The sequence below is a fragment of the Columba livia genome, chromosome 15 (genome assembly GCF_036013475.1).
Source record: "Columba livia isolate bColLiv1 breed racing homer chromosome 15, bColLiv1.pat.W.v2, whole genome shotgun sequence".
Classification (NCBI taxonomy): domain Eukaryota; kingdom Metazoa; phylum Chordata; class Aves; order Columbiformes; family Columbidae; genus Columba; species Columba livia.
The window spans coordinates 11709809-11731086 of NC_088616.1; the positions used below are offsets into that span (position 1 = coordinate 11709809).

General features: G+C 52.4%; 4 protein-coding genes across 8 annotated transcripts in view; 3 read left to right on the top strand and 1 right to left on the bottom strand.

Moving 5' to 3' along the window:
• The window catches only part of MEIOB (meiosis specific with OB-fold), a 30052-nt gene extending 29492 nt beyond the window's left edge, over positions 1-560 (top strand). Inside the window, exon 16 of the mRNA XM_021290441.2 lies at positions 57-560. Coding sequence (XP_021146116.2) covers positions 57-191 — 135 coding nt within the window. The 3' untranslated portion in view covers positions 192-560. The remainder of the gene's footprint in view (positions 1-56) is intronic.
• A 1174-nt stretch (positions 561-1734) lies between these two features.
• Positions 1735-3253, bottom strand: FAHD1 (fumarylacetoacetate hydrolase domain containing 1). Its single transcript, XM_005504449.4, has one exon. It carries the CDS (start codon positions 3251-3253, stop codon positions 2585-2587), a length of 669 nt encoding a protein of 222 aa, XP_005504506.2. The 3' UTR covers positions 1735-2584.
• Positions 3254-3389: 136 nt separating this feature from the next.
• Positions 3390-14302, top strand: HAGH (hydroxyacylglutathione hydrolase). 3 transcript variants are annotated; one of them, XM_065031257.1, is made up of 9 exons: positions 3390-3555; positions 7299-7471; positions 7667-7731; positions 8587-8704; positions 9758-9866; positions 10779-10882; positions 11360-11461; positions 11871-11950; positions 12487-14302. In XM_065031257.1, the coding sequence occupies exons 2-9, from the start codon at positions 7367-7369 to the stop codon at positions 12584-12586; spliced, it is 783 nt and encodes a 260-aa protein (XP_064887329.1). In that variant the 5' UTR covers positions 3390-3555; positions 7299-7366; the 3' UTR covers positions 12587-14302. The 3 variants fall into 3 exon arrangements, with proteins under 3 accessions (XP_064887329.1, XP_064887328.1, XP_064887330.1); XM_065031256.1 differs by having other exon boundaries at positions 3470-3671; XM_065031258.1 differs by lacking the exon at positions 3390-3555 and adding an exon at positions 6816-7117.
• Positions 14303-14500: 198 nt separating this feature from the next.
• HAGHL (hydroxyacylglutathione hydrolase like) lies at positions 14501-20264 on the top strand. Of its 3 annotated transcripts, XM_005504451.3 has the most exons (8): positions 15155-15518; positions 16521-16585; positions 16676-16793; positions 17465-17573; positions 17706-17809; positions 17976-18077; positions 18162-18241; positions 18579-20264. In XM_005504451.3, exons 1-8 carry the CDS (start codon positions 15414-15416, stop codon positions 18742-18744), a joined length of 849 nt encoding a protein of 282 aa, XP_005504508.2. In that variant the 5' UTR covers positions 15155-15413; the 3' UTR covers positions 18745-20264. The 3 variants fall into 3 exon arrangements, with proteins under 3 accessions (XP_064887325.1, XP_064887326.1, XP_005504508.2); XM_065031254.1 differs by lacking the exon at positions 16521-16585 and having other exon boundaries at positions 14870-15518; XM_065031253.1 differs by lacking the exons at positions 17976-18077; positions 18162-18241; positions 18579-20264 and having other exon boundaries at positions 14501-15518; positions 17690-17815.
• The last annotated feature ends 1014 nt before the right edge of the window (positions 20265-21278 follow it).

The window sequence follows — 21278 nt, forward strand, 5'->3', positions numbered from 1 at the left end:
TGTATTTCGAAGTGCTATACAGCAGTAAAACCAAAGACCTTTAATTATTTTTGCAGGTTATTTTGTCACCCAGCTGGAGAAGTGGACTCAAAATGAATGTCCTCTCCTGCAAACTGGCAGACCCTGTAGAGGCCAGTCAGAGCTTGTTGGGAAAAGAGACTGAAAATAAGAGATTACACCATATGGCTTGAGAACAGCCAGGAAAAAGACCATTTCCTCACTGCATTATTGGAGGTAGAATGATGTTATCATTGTATTTTGCTGAGCATGTTCTGATGGTAAAGAAGGAATATGCATTACTAACCCCTGTAAGTAGGCTGGTTTGATCTTTTTCAGGTGATTGTATTTTAAAAAGTGCAATAGGGCCTCAAGCTAAGAAAAGTTAGTTCTGCCCCCAGTACAAGGGGCATGGAAGCGTTCTTTGCTCAGTTTAGAATATATTTTAAATCAGAAATAGCAAATAGTACATGACAGATCTGTTGAGCTTGTGTGCTTTTCACTGCCTTGCTACTTCAATTCTACTTCTGTTTTAGTTTAAAAAATAAAGACCCACTTTGAAACACTGTCTGGGCTTGTGGTGCATTTTAGTGCGTCCAAACACGGAACTTCCGGCAACTGCGGAGAAACTGCTTGGCAACAGCTGCTGTTTGCAGGGCTGTTTCTCTGTAGGGCAGACTAAGTCTTATTAGAACAGAGTAATCAATTACCAGGAACCTCTGACAACCAATCAATCAAGCTACGACTGTAAGTGGCAAAGAGGGACAGACTCTTCTTCCCCAAGATAGCTGTTAGCTGTACATAAAGAACCCAGGTATGTACATTTTTCCTTTCTCCATGTATTTTCCCCTGTTTTTAACCTATTTCTGTCCTTTGCTTCCCCTGCAGCTGCATTTGCTGCATCCCCCAGTTCTCACCTCCGGAGCACATCAGGAGTTGGGCTGTTTCAAGTGGTGGGGAGATGTTTGTCTCTGTTGGCCTCAGTTCCTTTGGCTCTCTTTAGATGAAATCTGAATTTTGTCCACACCATTTAGACCTCATAATACAAAAAACTTTTAAATTTGCTTTGGCTTAAGTCAAAACACCGTGAACTGGAATGTTTGCAGGATTAGTACCAGCGCAGGTGGCATATGGGTATGTGGTGCCATGCTACAGGTACACACAGCTGGAGAGGCTGATAGAAAAATGTCTATTTTCCTTCTGCAGCACGTTCTGCTTTCTTTTTACCATGTGATTTGCAGTACCTTGGACCATGCTGCTCTTTCACTGAGGTGCTTGTCTTTGGGCTACAGTAATTTTCTCTGCACAACTCTGCAAATGCACTTTTAAAAACCAAGTGGTTGTTAATTTCTGGCTCTAATAAACTGAAGCATTTAACTTTGGTGCTTGCATGTATGTTAAAAAAACCCCAAACCATCTGGGTTTGTTAGAAATCAGACAGTTGTGTGCAACCTTTGAAAATTCTAAGTTTTGATGTTTGCGTGGGGAGCGTTTTTCTAATTAGATTTTACAACTTTGTCACTCCATCAAATCGAAAGAGAACTCGCTGTCATGCGAACTGGTAGAGCGCGCTCGATCAGCTGGAGTTTGGAAACAGGAAAAGTTGCACAGCATGAATTTTTAACAGCTGGAAATATTTAAAAACTCCAACTGTTGCACTGCATTGTGTAAGTCATGGTAATTGTTGCAGTTAGATTTTTATTAAAAATATATTAAATCAATAAGAGTAAAGACAAGTTTACTGGTGATCTTTACCAATAAGCTTCTTTATTCTAGGTATTTTGAATTATTTTACTTTTAGAAGCACATTTAAAGCTCAGTTTAGGGAAAAAAAAAAGTCTGCCAGGCATCTGTCACACTTCCTGCTGCATTATGCCCCTTGGAGTGGGAGGGAAAGCAACCCTCATTTAATTTGTGCATTTGAAAAATGCACGGAGGAATCGTGAAACTAATCTAAAAAGCAAACAACTTTTCATTGTAGGATACCCCAAGGAGAGACATTGTTTCTGAAGCGGTAATTCTGGATTTACTGTTACACATACATCTTTGATTTTTACATGGCATGGGTGAGCTTTAGCTCCTGCATCACCATTTTAATGTTTTTGTTGTGTTTTTTTTTAAGGCAATACACTGGCTAATCTCAAAGCCCCAGCAGAACAGCAGAGCGCACACGGTGCCAGCCAGCCCTGCTCCCCCCGAGCTGCCCTGTGCACCGACGCCAACAGTTCTCAGGTACAGTTTGGGTATTAACCACCCCCCAGCTGCGTTGGACTCCAGGGTCACAGCTTCAGAGGAGGCCGGAGCCTCCATGGAAATGGGGCTGTTTTAGTCAAATGCCTTTCATCTCATGGGTTACATGTCATTGACGCGTGACAGTCCATTAGATGCTTGGCCCATGTAAATGTGTAACAACCAGGACAGCTTGTGTGTCTCTTTGATGATCAGATGTTCATCTTAACCTCATCTAGATGTTCCTGCTCCGCCAGGGGGATTGGACTAGATGATCTTTCGAGGTCCCTTCCAATCCCTAATATTCTGTGATTCTGTGTGATTCTTCCTACGCAGATAGTCCCAGCCCAGTTCCCGGTTAGGATCTACGTATCTGCTGCGCCACCTTAAACCGCATGGAGAGGATGTCGCTTATCCCAGCCTCTATCTCATCGTTGGCCTCCACAGACCCAACTCCTTCAGGAGACCCCGTCAGAATCAAGTCTCCTTCTTCCAGGGTGACTATTTCGCTGATGTAGCTGATCAGATAAGGGATGGAGAAGATCATCGAGGAGGTCTCTCCCTCCTGCCTCAGCTTTCCATTCACCTTGAGCCAGATCTTCAGCTTGTGAGGGTCTGGGATCTTCTCCTTGGGCACAAAGTCACTGATCGGGCATGATGAACTGAAGCCCTTGGCCAAGGTCCAGGGCAGACCCTTCTTTTTGCACTCCTCCTGCGTGTCCCTGGCCGTCATGTCCAAGCAGAGGGCATAGCCCGCCACGTGCTCCATGGCGGCCTCCTGGGACACGGCCTGGGCTCTCTTCCCGATCACCACCCCCAGCTCCACTTCGTGGTGCAGGTTGCTGCAGTAGTAGGGCCGCAGGATGGGCGAACCTTCGCGCACATAGGCCGAGGAAGGCTTGAGGAAGAAGAGGGGCTCCCGGGGCAGCGCGCTCCCCATCTCCTGGGCGTGCTTGGCGTAGTTTCGCCCCACGCAGATGATGTTCCTACCCCACTCCCAGAAGCGGGACAGCGGCTTGGAGGCCATGCCCGTGCCGCGTACCGTTCCCCGGGGACCGCGGGTGCCCTTGGCGCGTCCTTGCCGGGCCTGGAGCTGCCGCCGCTCCTGTGCCCCGCTCTCCTTCCTGCTCTCTGCCCGGGCAGCCGCCTGCCCCCCGCCTCCTTACCCGCCTTAGCAAATCCCCGGCCCTGCCGAGCCGAGAGCGGCGGGGAGCGAAGGAAGGGGCCGGGCGGGCGCAGCGCCGCCCCCGCCGCACGCCGGGCCGGAGCCGGGGCCGGGCCGTGGCGGCCGCCGCCTCCCCGGGGCCGGCCGCAGGGCGGGGAGCGAAGGTAACCGGGCCGGGCCTGGGCAGCGGGCGGGGTGCGGCGCACTATGCTCGGCGGGGGCTGGCGGGGCCTCGGCACCGCCCTGGCGGCGCTGGGAGCTGGGGCCCTGCTCCGAGCCGGTACGTAGGGCGGGCGGCGCGGCTCGCCCGGCGCCGGGGATACAGCTGGGAGGAGCCGCCGGGCCGCGTCCCCGGGCAGCGGGGCTGGAGCGGGGCCGGGGGCTGTGCAGGGACCACCTTGTAGCCAGTACCGGGGCGGGGGACGTGCGTTGTCCCCCGCGCAGCTGGGCCCGGGGAGGGGACGAGCTGTGTCCCCGCAGAGCCGGAGCGCAGGCAGCAGCCGGCCCGGGGCTGCCGGGGGGTTGGCAGCGGGTGAACCCCCGGCCAGCTCGGGAGTTTGATGGCGGTTTTTTCGCTTTCGTTTCCCGGCTCAGGGGTGTGCCGAGGTTTTTGAGCTGACTCACAGCCCCAAGTAGGTCAGTGTCTGCCGAGCTGGATCCTGGCTCTGACCGTGGCTTTTTGGATCAATAACCCATCTGTGAAGCTTCTGTGGAGTTTTTGGGCTGCCAAAGTGCTGGTTGTTGCTCTGGGAGGAGGGCTTGGGGGACGGGGACTGGTATTTAAACTGGATTTGATGGATGGCAGACTAGAATGGCAACATAAAAAAACCCCAAACCACCCAAAACTGTCAAAACTCTGTGTTTAGATTTAGGGCCTAAATTCTGAAGGTATCTCCTTGAACTAGAGCTTAGGCTTTAGCCTCACAGGCGTCTCTGGGAAGTCTTGGCAGAAGCCCTTTGCATCACTCTGATTTTAAGACCTGGCCTTAACGAGCAAGAATGCACTGGAGTTAACTGCCATACTTGGAAGCCCTGATGCTGTCTTGGGAACAAGTGTGTCAAACCGAGTAACCAGCACCTCCCGAGTTCCCCAGGTTGTAGGGTGGGTGCTGCGTCTTCCACGCAGGCTCTGCTCCACCTGTGGGTGCCCTGCCCGCCCTGCTGGGCACAGCTTTGCTGTCCGGCTGGACCCGGCTTTGCCGCCAGCAGCCTGTGCCAGGTGGGCAAGTCAAGCCGGAGCTGGAGTTGCCTGAGGTTTCTGGAACCAACTCGTTTGGTATCGTGCGCAGCCACGAACTCGCTGGGTATCCAGAAAACATCTGTGTGCAGAGTGTGTACAAAGCGAATGTAGTATTTCTTCTTATGAGGCAATGCAGGGACATTCATCTGAGTGTTTATGTGCAGTCATTTTTGAGTGACAGACATGTTTGACATAGAAATTTTCCACTCTTTCCTATAACAAAAAAGTGAAACAAAATGCTATGAAATAAACGAACGAAGCACTCCTCTTCTGAGGGAACCTGCTGTTAAACTGCCTGCTCGCCTTCAGTCTCCAGCCTGTGTATATTTATGTGATAACATTAACACTTCCCATCTGCAACCCCCTTCCTCTTGGCAACCCGAGCTGTACTAACAAACCGTTCCAGAAATGCAAGGTGTGTGATTCAAAGGCGGCTGCTGTTCTGCTCTCCCCAGCCCTCTCTGCTTCAGGCATGAAGTAGGGAGGGATGCGGTACAAAACTGAGCGAAAATGAAGTCATAGGGCATTTATTTTGGAGCAGACCTGCGTGCGTTACAGCGATGCTGAGCCGAGCTGTGTCAGCGCTGGGCCGGGGCAGGGGTTACGTGTTGCTTGGGGAGTTTTCTTGAGCAGAATGGGGCCAAGAATGCCCTTCTCGTGAGAGCACTTCTGGTCTGCCCACCGAGTGGGCTGGGAAGGTGCAGTGTAGCTGCAGATGGGAATTCAGAATGAGTTTCATACTTTGTGGATGTTTTCTCATTCCTTTGTTTAAATTACATTTTAGAAAACATTTCCTTATGTGGCGTAACTTGTTTGTTTGTTTTGCAAGAATTGTGAATTAAACCTGCAAAGAGACTTGGGGATCATGGCCAAGGTTTGATGCGGTTCATAGGAAGAAAGCATTTTAAGTATGTGAATAATTCCTTTGCCTTAAAGTTAAGGTTGTATTTTCGTTTGTTTGTGTTTTTTGTTTTGTTTGGTTTCCAGTTAGTGTCTGCCATGCAAACAAGCATGCAGTGTATAAAACTCTTGTGACTGATCACATCCAAAAATACTTTGTGTTAGGAAGTGGTTAAAGAGCAATTGATTTTTTTTCTATATTTTTTTTCTTTTTTTTCCATCAAGGAATAATAAGGGGTTTGGTTTTGTTTTGTTTTATTTTTGGAAGGACTCTTCTGCTCCAGAGCAACACTAAACAGGTACGGATGCTTTTCTCAGCATCACACATAGTATCACAGTATGTTTGGGATACTGTGTGCCTTCACCACCAAATACACAGTGTGTGCCTACCCTTGGGGTTTTCCTTGCAGCACTGTGGTTAATGTTAATGCCATCTCCCCTCTTTACCTCCCTTCTCTCACAAGCAAGTGAGATGATTGAGTTAGAAGGAAAGAAAGTTCTGGTAAGGACAGTTGTGCCAGAGGGGCCTTCCAGCTGCCCCGGGGCTGGGTTTGCAGCCCCATCAGAACCTGGATCTCAGTTTTGCAGCCCCATCAGAACCTGGATCTCAGTTTTGCAGCCGTGTTGGGCTCTGGAGCTGCAGGGATCTCTCTGTGTTGGCTGCAGCCCAGCCTGTGGAGCCTCTTCCCCCTAAAGCTGGGTCTTATCAGGGGCAGGCAGGACTGGCTTGTTTTGGGAGAGTGCGGCAGGTTGATTAGGCTCATGGTGACCCCTCCCTTTGGCGCTGATGGAGTGACCAAGCACCCGAGCGAAAGTCAGTGGTGCGAAATGAACCCACGGCTGAGCCAGCACGGTTCAGACCAACACGGTCACCCTCAGTGGTGTGTGAGGACCTTGGGCATCAGGACAACTGATTTTTGTAGAGACTGACAATTTTCCCAGCCTGTGTGTGGACCCAGGCCTGAATTGCAGGGTCCCAGCAATGGAAGACCTTATCCTCTCTGTTTCCCTTCCTTTTTATTTATTTATTTTTTTAATAGTAGAGCCTCTTAGGGCTTGGTTGTTTCTTTAAGAATTGTGTATCTGTGGGGTGAACAGTGGAGCCCAGGTTATTTGCAGCTGGAATTAGTTTTGCTTCTCGGATCTGATTAAACATTTAACCCAAAGCAAACAGGGCAGCGCTGTTGTTGAGTCACAGCGGCCCGTGCGTGGGAGCCCTGCCCGCGGTGCATGCGCAGTGCTGAGAGCCTGGCTTCGCTCCGTGCCCTGGGCAGGACTCGATTTCCCCAAGTAACACACCACATATTTCTGTTGTAGCAATGCCTGCATTTCTGTATTTCTCTAAGCTTTTTTTCTTTCACCCATTTTTTTTGTCTTTTAGCCATAGCACGGCCTTTTGTGCTTTTTTGTTTGTTTGTTTTTTGCAAAGTCACTGTTGCAGGATGACCTTTGTCCAGCTCTTCCCTCTCCCTTCTGCTTTCCTGCCCCTTGACACCTCTCCAATTGAGGTACAGCGCTTTCCCTGCGTGAGCAAAGTGTCCCGTCCGCCTTCGGGCACCAGGAGCCTCCCGCACTTGGGGCACAAGGTGACACGGCTGGACACTGCGGCTTTGTCCCGTGGTGGCGTCTCCTTGTCCTCTGAAGGAGACAGTTTGGGCTGTCCATACACTTCCTGCTCTGGGGCCGCGGGCTGGGGGACCTGCTTCTCTGTCCCACTTGTTCCCCTCCCTGCACTAACCTGAGGTCTGACTGTTTTGGGGTCCCCAGGTCCAGTGCAGCTGCGAAGTGTCTTCCTGCACGAGCAGAGGAAGTCGAAGACGGTCACACAAGCCGACATGAAGGTGGAATTGCTCCCGGCTCTCACGGACAACTACATGTACCTCCTCATTGATGAGGAAACGAAGGAGGCTGCCATAGTTGATCCTGTGCAGCCCCAGAAGGTAATGCCATCTGCTGCCCCTGTGCCCACCACTGCGGGCCTGGGAGATCCTTCCAGGTTGCCGCATCCATGCAAAAATGAGTCACATGGTGACTCGGGTCTGGGGAAAAGGCGGGAAATTCTGGCCGTACAGAGGTATGGACTGAGCTTCTCATTTCATGAGTCATAACACTCTTGCTGTGCCCTGTGCTTGCAGGTTTTGGATGCAGTCAAAAAGCACGGCGTGAAGCTGACCACTGTCCTGACCACGCACCATCACTGGTAACTATCTGCTGCAGTGGGATCCCGCCTCCCTCTGTGTGAACACAGACAGTCAAGAATTGGTGCTTTTCTGGATCAAGTTGGTCTTCTCTAATCAGGAGCTTAAGCATGAGGAGAAGGATCAGAGCTCAGGAATTTCTCTTAGGCTTCCTCTGACCACATGCATTGTCTAGACTGCAAGCTCTGTGTGTCAGTGCCTTTAACATTTAAAACGCTGACTTCTTCCAGGTGGCCAGTGAAATAATGTGTGTGGAGGGCGGGAGGGAGCAGACCCACTCTGAGCTGCCAGGACATGTCTGTAAGGTGTGCTCCTCACAGTCAGCAGTTGTGGGAGGATTACCTGGATTGCAGATTAACTCTGCAGGCATGTAGAGATGAATGTTTTGCTGTAGCAGTTTTGCAGAGCTGAACCTGAGTAACCTCTCCTGTGGGTCACAGTGGAGCCACCTCTGTGGCTGGAGAGCCAGCCCTCGTCTGGCACTGCAGACGAACACTGAACTGTTTCGACATCTGTGTGCCTGCTCCGCTGTGTCTGTGGGACACTGAATTATATATATCCCAGTTATTCCAGTCTGTCACTGCCCTAGTTACTGATGAGGTGAATGGGAGCCCCTAAGGCTGGTGTTTCCCAACTAGGTGCAGACTTGTGAGGGGTTGTTCCCACCTCTCACTGCCCTAATTACTGGAGAAATTATCTCCACTCGTGTTGATGTGGTGTATCCTATGATACGAGGACAGCATTACGTACTGGGAGAAGAGTTGATCAGACATGATCACCTGGGGGTTACCATTGCAACTTGAGATACAAGAAATTTGTCTTCATCCCTGCCCAAATCTGTTTTTCTGACCTTCCAGGGACCATGCTGGAGGAAATGAGAAGCTGGTAAAAATGGCAACGGGGTTGCGTGTGTACGGGGGAGACAGCAGAGTCGGAGCCCTGACACAGAAAGTGTCTCACCTGACCTCGCTCAAGGTAAAGGGCTCGGCTGGGGGATCTCCAGCTTGTGTCGCAGCTTTAGTGCTGGACCTGTGTGGTGCTGCTGGAGTTAATATTGTGGTCGCAGCTCTTTTACTCTTCCACATCTCTTGGATGTAGCTGATGGTTTAAGTCCAGCTTTGGCCCTTTTCCAGCCCTGTGAACCACAACCTCTCTGTCCTGTTTCGGCTGCTGGTCCTTCACTGATGGCTCAGACACCTGCATTGCCTGGGGCGTATTGAGTGTCCCTGTGCTCCCTGACAGGGACCTTAACTGGGGTGGTCAGAACACAGGGGGGAAAGGACAGGGCTTGTGCTCTGCTTAGAGCCTAATTAGCACTAAACAAATGCAAATGGTTCTTTCTAAATGAAGGCTGGATTACGGGTGGAAAGAAAGTGGGCCAGCAGTGCTAGCTGCCTGCATCGCTTTTCCAGAGCTAAACCAGCAGAGCTAAAGCACCAAACCTTGTTGGAACTTCACTGTTTGTGTACAGACGAGCTGGCAGATGACATAAACTGCTGTGAAATGTGCAGGCTGGCATGAATGTCACTGCTAGTCTTGTGATTTGGGGTGGGCAGCAGCAAAGAAGGGAGTTCAGAAATACATGGGAAGGTGTGCGAATTAGGGCTGTGAGAGAAGCATCCTCTTGGCTTCGTGAATGTGTTTAATCCTTCCCATTTCTTGTCATCCACTTCTTCCCTTCAGCTTCGTTTTTGTTTGGAGTTTTTTACACTTGATTAACTTTGTTAGGATTTTGTTTTGCTCTGGATCTGGTTGCTCTTGCTGCCAACCAGACGCTGAGTCACTCTGCATGTAAATGAAAGAATCTGGCAGTTCTCTTTGTGACAACACCTGCTAGGAGGAAACAGCTCCCTTCCAGGGTCCTGCTGTAAAACTCTCTTGCTGGACTCTCCCAGGGAAAGAGCTGATGTATACTGGCCAGCTATGTGATAATTTGCCTGTCAGATCACGAGACCATTGTAATAGTTGCAATTCTTTTCTAATCATACGAATGGTAGCTTAAGCTCTAGTCTTCTGCCTTCTTCTCAGGTGGGATCTCTTAACGTGAAATGCCTCAGTACGCCGTGTCACACTTCTGGACACATCTGTTATTATGTGACTAAGCCAAACAGCTCCGAGCCACCTGCTGTTTTTACAGGTGAGGAGTTGGGAGGTTATGTTGCCGGCAGCCTGTGTTGCAAAGAAATAAGCTGTCCTCTGCCTGTGTGTTCCTGACTCTGCGTGTGCGTTCATCCCTCCCTGCCTGTGCAGCTGGTCACCGTCCACTTCTTGCCCCCATACCCAGTGGTGGTTGTATATGAAACTGGTGAAACCCCTCTGGGTTTGTAAACCATTGCTGGACATCCTGAAAGCAACACCAAGAGCGAGCCCTGGATGAGTCCTACATCCAGCATTTTCTTCCTTGGAATGAGAGCTGTTTGTTTATTGCCTCAGGCCAAACTGTGGCTGATTCCAAAACCTGTTGCCTTTCCATATATCTGTACTCATGTCTGTAACAAAACTGAGGGAAGAGGAAATAGGGCAGTAAGAGAGGGCTGGTGCTCCATCTCTGGTAGCCAGGTTCTGCATCCTGTTTTGAAGATCAGGGCTCCCTGGGACTGTGCCCGGTGTCCCCAGACTGCCATGTCATCCCTCTCCTGACGGGTGTTCCCCAGAGCTCGCACCAGCTGCTGCATCAAAGAAGTAATGGCTTAAGTAAGATTTTAGGGAGCAGTGGGGAGAAAATGCAGAGGTGATTCATCTGTGTTCAACTTCACAGCAAAGAGAACAAGTGTTCCTTGTCCCCTCTAGAAGGGACAGGGTGGGACAGCGCTGGCATGGTTTGCCTGGCAAGGCTGTGGCGTTTCCCACCTGAGAAGTTGCATTTGTCCCATGGATTTGTGTAGCACTGAGCCTGTGGGGCAGCAGCGTGGCCTGGCTGTCCCTGTGCCTCCTGCCGAGCTGCAGTGGGGACAGCAGTGACAGGACTGAGCCCTTGGGGACCCTGTGCTGATGCTTTGCTGTGAGGAACCTTGTCTGGTCCTGATGCCCTGTCACCCCTCTCCTGCAGGTGACACACTGTTTGTGGCTGGTTGTGGGAAGTTCTTTGAAGGAACCCCGGAGGAAATGTACAGAGCGCTGATTGAGATTTTGGGCAGCTTGGAGCCGGAAACGGTATGAAACTCTCCTTCCGTGCTAGTAAGTTGACCGGCCAGAAACTACTACAGACATCAAAGAAACTATTTTTCTAATAGTACTGTTGTTCAAAGGGAGAATTTCTCATGTGTCGAAGGAATGAATGCTTACATCAGAAATTACCTTTCATGCTGGAGTTGTCTGGGAAGGCAACACCCCAAATATATTTGTGTTTTGTGGGGAAAGATATGGGGCTGGTTGTTAAAACCAAGGCTAGCGAGCTGAGGCACCTGGGCTTTTCCGTCAGGCTTGTTGTTAAAATGGCAGATAGCACGGGCTGATAACTGCTGGCACTTCTCCTGGGCATGTCTGCAGTGCAGGCTGTCGTGTTTCCTGGAGGGCTGGTTCTTGTTCCTGCTGTGCTGTAACGTTGATGATGGTACCTGGTACTCACTGGTGGTTCTCGACCTCTGGACCCCCGGAGTTACCCGTATCACTCTCCCTGTCTCTTCCTAGAGAGTTTACTGCGGTCATGAATACACGATCAACAATCTCAAGTTTGCTCGACACGTTGAACCCAATAACATCTCCATCCAGGAGAAGCTGGCTTGGGCCAAGGTAAGCTGGCTCCTCCGTCCCGTAGACTTGCTGGATGCTCTCACGGAGGCAGAGCCTCTCTGAGGAGGCAGAGGAGAGAGGACGATGTTGTGGGGAAGGGAGTTAAAAGACAGGAGCTGCAGTATGTCATGTGTCCAGGGGAGCAATGCATTGGGGAACAGGGTTTGTGATCCTCCCTGGAAACTCCTTGGTACAATTACAGGCTGGTCTCTGTGTCTGGGAGGCTCAGCTCTGTCCCAAGTCTCTCCCTGTGCATCTCAGTGCTTGTCTGTCTGTCTGTGCACGTGGCCTGGCCTGAGGAGCAGCTCGGGCAGTTTGGTGCAGCACTAACCCTGCATGGCTAATGCACAGGACGTTTCTTGTTCACCATAACATTCCTCATTAAGCAGAAATCTCTTCGTTGTTACAGGCGAAGTACGATAGTGGTGAGCCAACCATACCTTCCACCATCGCAGAAGAGTTTACGTACAACCCCTTCATGCGCGTGAGGTACGGAGCAGGTGCGGGTATGGGAATGGTCCTTCTGTGCCTTGTGTTTGGAGGAGAATGCGGGAAGAGGTCTGCAAAAAAAGAGCCGTAAGCAGGAATTACTCTTCCTGCCTCACACATTCCTGTTGTGATGCCTTCGAGACCCTCCTTAAAACATCTGCCTTCTAAGTACAATAAAATGTAGTTGTTGTGCTGGCAGAAGCTCGCTGCAATGAAACTGGAAGGGTTGTGGTGAACATCCCTGATTAAGGAGGCAGAACAAGCTTCGTTGTGTATTGCGTTCCTTCATTGCGCAGAATTTGGCAGATGGGCACAGCAAAAGATGCTGTTCAAGGCATAAGAGCGTTTGCAATTTCCTCTTGCCAATGAGTGTTTAAACCAAGGGAGCTGATAAGCCTGTGCCAAATCCCCGAGTCTTTGATCTCAAGTGCAGCGTTTCCCCTTGATGCAGGCGAAACGTGATAGTAGTGACTTCATACGTGAGATTTTATCGTGCGGTCTTTGAATTTGCCATCCCTGCTATTCCCTCCTGGCAGGGAGAAGACGGTTCAGCAGCACGCCGGGGAGACCGACCCCATCCGAACCATGGGGGCCATCAGGAAAGAGAAGGACAACTTCCGAGTCCCCAAGGACTGAGCCTTCTGCCTGGATCACTTTAATGTCAGTTTAAGTGTAATTTAGACTATTCAGATGTTTTAGGAGTTGAACTTTCTGTTGTGGTTGGGACAGTCATACTTAGGTTTTTATTTTGTTTTAGTTAAGGAAAAAAAAAAGCACTTTGCCCTTGTTGAGATGTTCTACAGCATATTTATATTATGATGAAGAATATTTATCCTTCTATTGCTGGCTCTCAAACTGTTGCGTGTGTCACATGCAGATCATTGTACAAATGTTGGTACGTGGCTCAGTGTCAGGTGGGGAAAGGTCAAACCTTGGTGTCAAGGAAGAAGCTCCTGTTGGTTTTGTAGGAGCCTGATGCGAATGTAGACGGTGGGACCAGGGCCCAAGATGTCTTTATTTAAAATAGAGGTAGAAAGCAGTAATGATATTGCCAGGTGAAGATTTGAACTTTTCTTCTGTGCTGCTACTTAAATGCTTCCAAGTCTGTCGCTTCAGAGTCTGTCGCTTCTGGCTCCACTAAACCCAGCTCCCAGTGCCAGACGTGCTCTCCCACCAGTTCAGGGCTCAGTTTGTGCAGTGCACAGGGTGACGTGGCTCTGGGATGGCACACGGGGGACTCTTCAGCTTTCGTCTTCTCTGATGTTCCCCATTGTCGACCGCCAGAACTTTTCCAGGCAGCATGATGCTGGCTCAGAGATTGCATTGTTGCTTATACCCTTTCAGTCTTAAGCCTGTTTGCATATACCTGCTGACTGCTCTTCAGCGTGATCTGTGTGTTACACAGAAAGGATTTGTCTGCTGCTTCAAAATCCTGAGAAAAAGGCACTTACCTAGTGACCAACTGCGTGTGTAACAGCTGAGCAGCGATGAGACCTCCAGTAGAACCTGCCTGTAGCCAGAGCAGCTGCTTTGTACCTTGCTGTGAGTAAGGTGGCAAATTAACTGGGTGCCGTTCTCCAGCGAGAGAACAGCTGTGCTGGGCCTGGGAGACTTTTTCTTGGTTGGTCCATGGGGTTTAAAATCCATCTCTGTTGTCTGGGCAGTGCTGTATGACCTGCTCTGCAGCCAGCTTGAAAACTACAGGGTGGGACCTTCCCCTTGGCTGTCACTGAGGGGGAATAATGTGTCAAAGTGGATGAACTCTGGGGGAAAATAAATCCAGGTTTGCAATGAGTGGATCACCCCCCTCCTGCACTTCCCATCCTCCAGCTCAGTGTCTTGGAACAAGAGATGTGAGCGAAGGGTGTCAGGACCAGCCATGTGGGCTTGGCATCTGCATCTTTAATGCATCTTCCTCCTAATTGTATTTTCATCCTTATTTCTTGGTCCGGGCTGCATACTGCAGATCTGCTCAGATAGGAGAGGTTTTGAAACAAACGTTTCACAGCCAAAGCGAACAAAAGATTTGCAGGATTTTGGTTGCAGTTTCTCCCCTGGTGCCAATTGGTGAGTGATGCCTCGATGGGGTCGCCCCCGCTGCGGTGTCACCGGTGTGATGTTTGTCTGCTGCGCTCACCCATATACTGAAAGGCAGCGCCTGAGCGGGATTTGCTATGGCACCATTTCTTTATTTGCTTTCAAAAAGTAAATTTTATGTAGTTCAGAAAAAAACAAATGTGGTACCTAAAAGTTTACTGGCTGCTTAACTTGAACGCTGTGCTGCTGCTACGGAGCGTGACTGTACAGGTGGCTGTTTGACAGATGAGCAAATAAATAACAGCTGTAAACCGAGCATTGGTGGGGCAGTCTGGGAGAAAGGGGTTTCTTTAACTCGTGGTTTTTATGTATATATTTTGTTGTACGAGCGATTGAAGTCAACCAACTGGAAGCATCTTCCTACCCAGTCCTGGGGGCAGCAGGTGACATTTTGGGAACCTCTGAGGCTTTATTCAAGGTCCTGTCATTTATATTTTTCCTTTTTGAAGAAGAATAGAGGATGTTCATGGCTTCTCTTGGCTCAGGCTGCTCCCTCCTTCACCAGTGGCATTTGGGGACCACAGTCAGCCCTGAGCCGAGACTTGTGCTGGGCCGGAAGAGGCACCGGGGGCTCTGCCCTTGTGCTTTTTGGGCTCGGTTGGTTTGGGAGCTGGCCCTGAAGCCGTGGCTGGGTCGTTCACAAGCCCCTCCCGGGACCATTCCTGTGTCCTGGACTCGCCTGTACCATCCTGTGTCACTGGTGTTCCCAATGCTGGGTGGGAGCCGGCACCCCCCAACCCTCCCAGAGACTGAAGAACCACATCCCCCCCCCACCACCCCAACCCTCCAAGGGAGGGGAGAGCCGCGTCTCCCTCGTTTTAGCTCGTTGTTGGTGGGAGAAGTGGCTGTTTTTGCATCCCAGGCTGCGAGTTGCTGCCCTGGCGGGCAGCGGTGAGGGGCCAGCCTGCAGTTTTGGGGTCTGGGAGGGGGGTAACCCGATGACACCCAACCTCTCTCCGTGCCGGGCTCCCCTGCACGCCTGGGTGCTGGTGGGACCCGCGGTGGCAGGATGCGCCGTGGGGAAATGTGGGGGTCCACGGTGGGATACCGAGGAGTGTTCCGTGCTGTGCTCCGGTCCGGGGCTGGGGGGGAGCGGCCCCACGCAGCGCGGCGGGGCCGGGCGGGGTCAGCCCGCCCCACGCAGCGTGACCCGCCCCGCGGGGAGGGACCGCGCCGGGGCCCGCCCGGGGCCGCCCGCAGGTACCGAGCGCTTCACGCGTGGGTTCCGGGGCTTGGTAGCGGGGGGACTGCACCCCCCGTGCGGCCGGGGCCGCCCCCCGCCTTTTGCTACGTGGGGCCGGGACCACCGCCGTGTTTTGGTGCGTGGGCGTGGGGCCCTCCCGTGTCCCGCGGCCGGGGACGGACCATGAAGGTGAAGGTGATTTCTGTCCTGGAGGACAACTACATGTACCTGGTCATCGAGGAGAACACCCGGGACGCCATCGCGGTGGATGCTGCTGTCCCCAAAAGGGTGAGAACTTCTTCCCCCAGGGACCACAGCCTTGCCGAGGACCCACCCGGGGGTCGTGCCCACGGTGGTGGCCCCACGTGGGGTTGGTGTGCGGGGTGTTTGGGGGCAGTGGGTGCATCTGTGTGTGAGGAGCATCCCATGGGGGGTGGACCCCTGGTAAGGCCGCCTGGGTGGGGGTTAGACACTGGTCCCACCCCCCGGGCTGTGGGAACATTTCCGTGTCCCCTTAACTGTCCCCTCCCGACTGTCCCGGTATCTGAGCTGGGTGCATTGCAGACCCCAAAGCAAGCAAGACTAACCCAAAACACGGCTTTGGAGCATCTCCCATGTCACGTCCCATTTTCCAGGAGCCAGCCCGTGGCTGTACAGGCGGGGAAGGCAGTGCCGGTGTCACCCCTCGCTGCTGTGACCCCGTGGTCCCCCTTCTTGGTGACCGCCTGTGCCACCCTCAGCTGCTGCACGTTTTGCAAACGCTGTTGCAGTTTTTAAGCGTCTGTAGCTGGCTTGGACGTTTCCTTCCTCTCTGAGGAGCGTAGTCAGGAGCAGCCAGAGGGTTCATTAGTAGCGCTGAATTTTCAGTTGGCATTAAAGGCTCGTGGCAGCCGAGTGGCGGGGCTGGCAGCGCTGCTGGGCCCCCACCAGGACGGGTGCACAGCCCGTGCCGCACCTCTGTGCTTGTGCTGTGAAACCACCGGCCATAAAATGAGTCCGTGTCCACGAGACCAGCGTGTTCTCATCCGCCTGTTCTGCTCTGCACGACAGGGCTGGGCATGGGGAGCTGAGACTTCGTCCCACGCTCATCCTCTGGCTGCTCAGTGGGTGTTTTTGACCATTTGCTCTGCCCTGGTCCACTGAGAGCGGTGCCGTACGGGACAGACCCTGTGCTGGGACGGGCATGGTGGGTGCCAGCTGTTCACAGCTGTGCTGTGCGGGCGTAGCGGCCATGGTGCCTGTGTCGCCTTTTCTCTGTGCTCACTTCCTTCTGCTCTGGGCCCATTTCAGTTGCTAGAAATCATCAGGAAGGAGGACGTGGCGCTCAGAGCGATCCTCACCACCCACCACCACTGGTAAGCACTGCCGGCGTGAGCGCGGTGCTGGAGGTGGCCGTGCCGGTGCAGGACCAGGTGGCTCTTCTATTCCCTCCTCTGCCCACACAGGGACCATGCGAGGGGCAATGAGGAGCTGGCGCGGCTCTGCCCCGGGCTGCACGTGTATGGGGCCGATGAGCGGATTGGGGCCCTGACGCACAAGGTGACCCACAACCAGGAGCTGACGGTGCGTGGCTGTGGGACCGTGGGAGCACCTGGGATCTAGCCCCACACGCGGCTCCTGCCCCAGGGGGCGGCCGTGGCTGGTGTGGTGCTGGGATGGTGGGGAGTGGAGCTGGGTGATGGTACAGTCCCCAGCAGTGCAGATAGGAATGGAATCATTTTGTTTGGAAAAGACCCTCAAGATCATCAAGTCCAACTGTTACCCCACCCCTGGCACTGACCCATGTCCCTGAGAACCTCATCTCTGTCTGTCCAACCCTCCAGGGATGGTGGCTCCACCACTGCCCTGGGCAGCCTGTTCAAATGCCTGACAGCCCTTTGGGGAAGAAATTGTTCCCCAGATCCAACCTCAACCTCTCCCGGGGTTGGCACCTGGCCAGGGCCATGCTCAGGCTCCCCATGCCCTGGGTAGTTTGCAGATGTGACACTGATTTGGGGTGGGATGGAGGAGAAACCTCATTCCATTCCCAGCCTGTCTGGGATTGTGCTGGGGGACCCAACCCTGTCCTGGGGCCCCGCTGCTGAACACATCAGAGCAGACATGTGCAATGTGAGACTCACCCGAACCGCTGTCCCTAGCGTGTCTGTGACCCGAGCATGCTGTGGGGTGTGGGGGTGTCTGGCTGTCTCTCAGGCCAGGGTGACCCCAGTGGGGTTCTGACTCTCTCCCTGCAGTTCGGATCCATCCGGGTGCGGTGCCTCTTCACCCCTTGCCACACCTCGGGCCACATGTGCTACTTCATGTGGGAGGACGGTTCCCCGGACGCTCCAGCTCTCTTCTCAGGTACCTCTGCATGTAACGTGCACCCTGTGGGTACCAGGGACACGGGGGGCACTGCCTGTGTCCCCCGCTCACAGGGTGAATCCTGAGAGCGGGTCTGGGGTCCCATCCATGCCCAGACCCCTTTCCCCACAGGTGACACCCTGTTTGTGGGAGGCTGTGGGAAGTTCTTTGAGGGGACGGCGGAGCAGATGTTCACCAACCTCACTCAGACCCTGGGGACTTTGCCCAAGGAGACGGTGAGTGTGCCATGTCTCAGCCCCAGCCTGGGGAGGGACCCAAAAATCAGGAGGGGTTCGAGGCCGGGGCCCCTCGGGAGGCAGCGCCCATCCCGGGGCTGGGGTTGTGGCGGGACGGGGATGGGTTGGACACCATGGCGCGGGGTCATCCCTGCTGGCCTTGCAGAAGGTGTTCTGCGGCCATGAGTGCACCGTCCGGAACCTCAAGTTTGCTTTGAAAGTGGAACCGGAGAATGAAACAGTGAAGAAGAAACTCGCGTGGGCCAAAGTAAGTGGCTGTGCCCTTGCCAAGTGGGGGTAGCGGGGGTGTTGGGTGCCAGCACATTTTGGGACATCTCTGTTTCCTCTGCAGCAGCGGGATGATGAGGACTTGCCCACAGTGCCCTCCACGCTGCAGGAGGAATTCCTCTACAACCCCTTCCTGCGGGTCACGTAAGCAGCACTGGGGCCGGGGTGGCATGAAAGGTCCCACCGTGGGTCGAGCCGGGGGTGGGCAGGTCCTGGCTGCTAGTCCTGCCCCAAACTCTGCTCCTCTTGTCCCTCCAGCGTCACCCCGTCTCCCATGGCTTCACTGTCCAGTGGGAAACTCAAGGCCTGTGGGAGGGAGCCCGGACAGGGGGTCTGCACCGCCCAGCACGGGGTCCCGCGGACACGCCCCGTATGCCCCAGCAGCCACCCAGTATTGGGATGTGACACCCCCTTGTCCATCCCGGTGTGCACTGGGTCCGCATCCCATCCCCCCGGTCACAGCAGAGCCGTCTCCTTGCAGGGAGGAGCCTGTGCAGAAGTTCACGGGTAAGACGGACCCGGTGGAGGTGCTGAGAACCCTCCGCACCGAGAAGGACAACTTCAAGAAGCCCAAGGAGCGGCCCCATCCCCAGGCTGTGCTCGCCTTTGACTGGGGACTTTTCAGCCCCTTCCTCGAGAAGAAGTGAACAGCCGCGGTGGGGGCTCCCAAACCACAGCATCCCCATCGCCATGGGGGCTCCCAAACCACAGCGTCCCTGTCATGGCCGGGGCTGCATCCGTCCGGCTTTGACTCCATCAGACTCAGCAGCTGGGAAGCTTCTGTCTTTAACCTGCTTGTTTTGAGGATAAAAGAACTGGAAAACACTTGGCTGAAACCTACATTAACTTTGCCTCTAGAACAAGAGCTAGGGAGCAGCTGGGTCTCTCAAGCCTCTTCAGCCTCCAGTTTGTGCACAACCAGTACTGTATTGTAACTTTTTTTAAGTCTGAGAAATGTGCAAAACTTTGATTTGCAGGTGGTGGGAAGGTGCATTACAAACCAGTAAAATACAGGGTGTTTCAAAAAGATGGACCCAATTTCAAAGCAGTGTATTTTGTGATTGGGTTTGTCTTTTGAAACATGCAGTAATTTTCTCTTTTTTTTTTTGGGGGGGGAAGAACTGGGGCTTGCTGGTGGCTCTGTGACAAGCGGTGACAATCCCTTGCGGGGTTGGGCTGGGGCCAGTGGCTCCGTGCTGGACCGCTGCGGGTCTGCGGTTCCTGCCCTCAATGTGCGGAGTGTGTGTGTGACCGTCCCGGTGCTGCTGAGTTCACCCCATCGTATGTAGTTGAAATGTGAATGCAGAGGAGTTGGTCCCGTAATCCTTTACCATTCGTTGTCATTTTAAGTAGCACTGATTGTAAATTTTATAGCTCATAACACTGGAATCGAGTTGACTTCAGGGTCTTTCATGTGTGGACTGAACTGCATCCGTTACCACTGAATCCTGTTTGTGGCTGTTTCTTCCCTCGCTAGAAACTAGACTAAGGTTCTATTTTTTCCTTTTAAGCTAGAATTTACTCTCCCCCACAAGAGGGGAGGAATTAATCCTGTTGCACAAGTTGCTTCGGTGCTATTGCCTCACAGTTTCTCAGTTTCAATGCAATAGTGCTGTTTGCAGCCGTTACCTGCGTGTTGTCTGGCAGTCTGTCTGTCCTGGGAGCAGGGCTGTGTGTCTGGCAGGGTTCGGAACCAGCCCTGAGCCTGCGCGCATTGGCGGCGGCTTCGTGCAGCTCAGAGGCTGCGGGAAACTCAAGCTGTTCGGCAGGAACAGACACCTGGGAAGAGACAAAAACGTAGAGCTCCAGTTCTTTAACCCACAGCTAATTGAGCTTTATTTATTTGAGCACTTCTGGCCTGATGTGCATGTTCTCGGTGGAACCAGAATGTGTTTCTTGTGCACCGATGTATGGAGTGTGAGCTCAGTGCACTGACTTTGCATTTGCGGCGGCTCTTGCTGCAGATCAGGGTTTTAGGGTTCAGCACAACAGCGTGTTCGACACCTACACACGGGGAAGGGCTGAATCCACCAACCTGCTTGTAACATGAATGGGGGGTGGGGGGGCGCAGCGGGAGATTCTTGCCTTATGAACACTGTGAATTCAATAGTTGATCAGCAACACCTGAAAAATGTAAAGCTTTTAATTAAAAACATTTTTAAAAGTCTTTTACACTGTTGGCTTATGTTTAATGCAGAGCGGAGGAGGCTTTGAGAAGGACACGGGCGAGAGGTGCCAGAGAAGCTGTGACAGGGGCAGGTGGAGCTCTGAGGCTTTGCTTTGCGCCAGCCCTGAGCTCCAGGTCAGCACTAACGGGTGCGGGTTCTCCTGGACCAGGGTCTGGGCGAGGTTTAAACCCGGCCTAGATGCCGTAACCAGCTCCAGCTGTTTGTGTTTACTCTGCAGGAACAAAGCAACATGGCAGTTTGTTTTCAGTTTCCATCCACTTTACTTTCTGCACAATCCTTCTTCCTCACATAACAGTAACTGGAAAAAGGAGAAATACTGAAGTGATTCAATAATGTGATTCTTAAATTCGTATTTGCTTGTGGCTACAGCGAAATACTGAAGTGATTCAATAATGTGATTCTTAAATTCGTATTTGCTTGTGGCTACAGCGGCCACAGGAGAGATTCCACATCTGCCCGTGTCCCTCAGGTTCAGGTACAGCTGCAAATCCTCCTGCTTCCCCTCCCCATACACACGGTGACTTCAGAAAACTGATATTCAGATTAAACAGACCAAACCAGAGTTATTCATTCAGTCGTTTTTCTGTGACTAGTTCTGAAAATACCCGTATGTAAAAATCCAGAGAGCAGGACAAGCCCACCTCACCTCCAGGAACAAAAGCCCAAAGCTGTTTCACATCCATCCATCTTCTGGCACAGCATCGTAACGTGCTGCTTTAAACCAGATGTGGTCTTACTAACCTCATGGATTGCTCTGGTAAACTACTTGTAATGATTACATCTCACTTTTGTAAAGTAACACCTTTCAAAAACACCAAGGTCTGTGGTGGAAAGAAAGCTGGCAATCAGTTCTTACTGGAAACACCGTAAAAAATTGGGTTTTTTTTTGAGTTTAAGGATATTATTCATCAGTAACTGGGTGTTGAGGATGGGGTAGATGTGACAATTCTGTATTTAGGGAGAGAGACATGTAATTGCCCACAGTTATAGAC